General features: G+C 46.3%; 1 protein-coding gene across 1 annotated transcript in view; it reads right to left on the reverse strand.

Annotated features, from left to right (window-relative positions):
• Positions 1-2,818: 2,818 nt before the first annotated feature.
• LOC122541563 (butyrophilin subfamily 3 member A1-like) overlaps positions 2,819-3,556 on the reverse strand; it is a 19,625-nt gene continuing 18,887 nt past the window's right edge. Inside the window, exon 3 of the mRNA XM_043678394.1 lies at positions 2,819-3,556. Within this exon, the coding sequence (XP_043534329.1) occupies positions 3,048-3,556 (509 nt within the window). The 3' untranslated portion in view covers positions 2,819-3,047.

The following is a 3,556-nucleotide window of genomic DNA, read 5'->3' on the forward strand; positions in this document are numbered from 1 at the left end:
TGATCAGCCTTTGCCTTCACACTATTGAAGGGCTCTGCTTCCAGGTGCTTTTTCAAGGAGAGATTTCCAAAGGTTCACATCCCTCTGAAAGGAAACATTTCATCTCAACTCTGATTCAAATGGATGACTCTGAGTTTTAATGAGTGACTCCTAGTTCTAGATTCTCCCACAAGTGGAAACACCAATCCCACACCCAACCTTTGAAGGTGCTTTAGGATCTTTCAATCAACTCATCTCTTTTCTTCTACCCTCCCATGGATACAAACCTAGTCTGCTCAATATTTCTCCAGACGATAATCCACTCATTCCAGCTATTAGTCTGGTAGACCTTCTGTGAACCATTCCAATGCATTTACATCCTTCAGCACAGGGATCAATACTGTAGATGATACTCCAGATGTAGCCTCATAAACACGCTCTACAGTGGAAACAAGATATCCCTACTCTTAAACTCCAAAACTGGCCCCAACAACAAAGGCCAAAATTCTGCTCCTTGCTGAAGCTGGATGCTAACTCTCTCCAATCCATGCACATGTCCTCTCAGACTCCTCGATGCTGTACTTTATTGGAGCCTCGGCCTATTTAAACAACAGTCTGCTTTCTGATTCTGCCCCAGCCAGGCCCTGAGTTGTCCTGCACTCACTGGTCCCTGTCATTCCAGCATTTCGATCAAACTCATTCCCTCTCACTGCTGTAGTTGAGCAAAGACTTGATCACCTGTTCATATCCAACGAATCAATAGATTCATTGATCAAGTAGCAGATAGACTATTACAGTCCAGAAAGAGGCTATTTGACCCATCATGTCTGTCCTGGCTCCTGAAAGAGTGACCCAGCTTGTCCCATTCTCGACCTTGTGTCTAAATTCATCCCTTTCAGCTCGATTTCCAGATTTCATGAAACCTCCTATTGATTCTGCCTTCACCACTCCCTGAAGCAGCACATTCCAAATCCTAACAACTCTCTGGGGAAAGAAGTTTCCCCCATCTCACTCCAAACTTTCTTGATGACAATCTTGAAATTGTGGGCCCTATTTATTGACACACCAACGAGTGAAAACAGATTATCCATCTTCCCCCTGTCAAAATTGCTGGTAATTTTGAACATCTGAATGAGGTCCTCTCTTAATCTTCACTGTTCCAAAGAGAAGGAGCCCAATCTCTCTAATCTTTCCTCATGTCTAAACTCCCTCATTCCTGGTATCATTCCCATAAATTTCCTTTGCACTCCCTCCAAGGCTTTAACATCCTTCCCCAAGTAAGGTGTCCAGAATTGAATTGAACACAATACCCCAACTTGGTTTGACCAATGATTTGTAGAGGTGTAGCATCACATCCTTGCTTCAATACTCCATGCCTCTGTGTATAAACCCAAGAATCCCATAATAATAATATGGGTTCTTAATATCTGTTTCGACTTGCCTGGCCACATTCAGAGAATCATGTACGTAAACCCCTCAGTCCCCTGCTCCTGTATTCCCCTCAGAGTTGTACCATTAAGCCTGTATTGTCTCTGCATGTTTCTTCGACCAAAATACATTATCTCACATTTCCCTGCATTGGAATTCACCCGTCAGTCTCTCTGTCCATTTGGCTAAGTTGCCAATGTCCCTTTGAAATCCCTCAGAATCATCCTCACAATTGACTGTTTTCCCAAGCTTAATATCAGAAGCAAATTTAGAAATGTTGCCTTTAAAACCCATATAGACAAATCAGAAAAAGCAAAGGTTCGAAAACCGAGCCCTGGGAACATCCCTTTCACTCGTCTCCAGTCTGAGAAATGCATTTTTTGTTCCTACTGTCTGTATCCTCCCTTTTAGCCAACTTCTAATCCATACTGCCATCAATCCCTCACATTTCTCATTTGCTAACAAATGCACTGTATTACAGCAACTGCTCCACCCTGGAAACTCCTACTTTTCAGTGAATTTACAAATTGACCACAACGTTTCGGGCATAAGCCCTTCTTCAGGAATGAGGAAGGTGTGCCAAGCAGGCTAAGATAAAAGGTAGGGAGGAGGGACTTGGGGGAGGGGCGATTCCCAACTGTGGCTGAACACTTTAACTCCCCCTCCCACTCCACCAAGGACATGCAGGTCCTTGGCCACCTCCATCGCTAGACCATGGCAACACGACGCCTGGAGGAAGAGCGACTCGTCTTCTGCCTAGGAACCCTCCAACCACAAGGGATGAATGCAGATTTCTCCAGCTTCCTCATTTCCCCTCCCCCACCTTATCTCAGTCCCAACCCTCAGACTCAGCACCGCCTTCTTGACCTGCAATCTTCTTCCTGACCTCTCTGCCCCCACCCCCTCTCCAGCCTATCACCCTCACCTTAACCTCCTTCCACCTATCGCATTCCCAACACCCGTCCCCCAAGTCCCTCCTCCCTACCTTTTATCTTAGCCTGCTTGGCACACTTTCCTCATTCCTGAAGAAGGGCTTATGCCCGAAACGTCGATTCTACTGCTCCTTGGATGCTGCCTGACCTGCTGCGCTTTTCCAGCAACACATTTTTCAAATCCTCAGCAGGTCAGGCAGCATCTGTGCGCAGAGAACCGGAGTTAATGGACAGTTAAACACTGGGGATATTGCATATCCTGAGAGAGAGATTCTGTGTAAATCTCCGCCCCAATGATACAAACAGCTCAGTATAGGATGCTATGTAAATGCAGATTTGTCCCCTTTCAGTGTTTGGATTTCTCCCTCAGGATTTCATGTTCCGGGTGCAGAGTGAGGAATGGAAACACAGAGAAGTCCCAGCTCCAGACTGGGAAACAGGTGAAGAGATGGAGGATGGGACTGAAGGAGGGAGTAAATGAAGGAAGGAGAGACACAAGATATTTAATTTACTTTTTATTTTCACCATCTGACATTTATATTTGTATCTGATTTATTGACAGGTTGGTTGTGATGTTACAAAGTATAATCTCAGAATTCAATAACACATTCAGTAACATTCTGTTTTCAATGGGAGGTTTCTGACCCCAATCCCTGACCCAGACCCTAAACCTGGGGGTCAATGTGACGTCAGGGAGGCCCCGCCTCTTTAACAGCTGATTCTCAGAAACAGGTTTAAACCCCAAACCTCGAAGAAAGGGTAAAGTTTCCCAGTGAATTTATTCCCAGTGAAGGTGTGGAGATGGGACTTGGTGTCCGCGTTGTAAAATGAAACTGTCCCAGATTCATAACTGAGATAAACTCCCAACTTCCTGGGGATCAGACCGACAGGGAGAGGGGATTGAGGAGAGGAGTTAATATAAAACTGATCCCCAACCCGCCCCATGGTCCAGAATCCATTCTCTGGGATCAGACTGACCCGTCTCTTCCTCTCCACAGACTCTGAGGCTACTCCCAGATTCCACCACAGATTCCCCCCCACCTCCACCTCCCAGTAATGTCTCCCTGATGTGAATCCCTCTGATCCCAGGGCACAGTCCCAGGCTGTGAACCTCTTCTCGGTGTCAGGGAGACTCCTCGGGGACACGGTCCGTCTCAAACTCTTCAGATCCTCAGAGACCTCGAGCCGGGGATTCGCTGTTTCCACATCCAGGGTCA

Source organism: Chiloscyllium plagiosum, chromosome 37 (genome assembly GCF_004010195.1).
Source record: "Chiloscyllium plagiosum isolate BGI_BamShark_2017 chromosome 37, ASM401019v2, whole genome shotgun sequence".
NCBI classification, from domain to species: Eukaryota; Metazoa; Chordata; class Chondrichthyes; order Orectolobiformes; family Hemiscylliidae; genus Chiloscyllium; species Chiloscyllium plagiosum.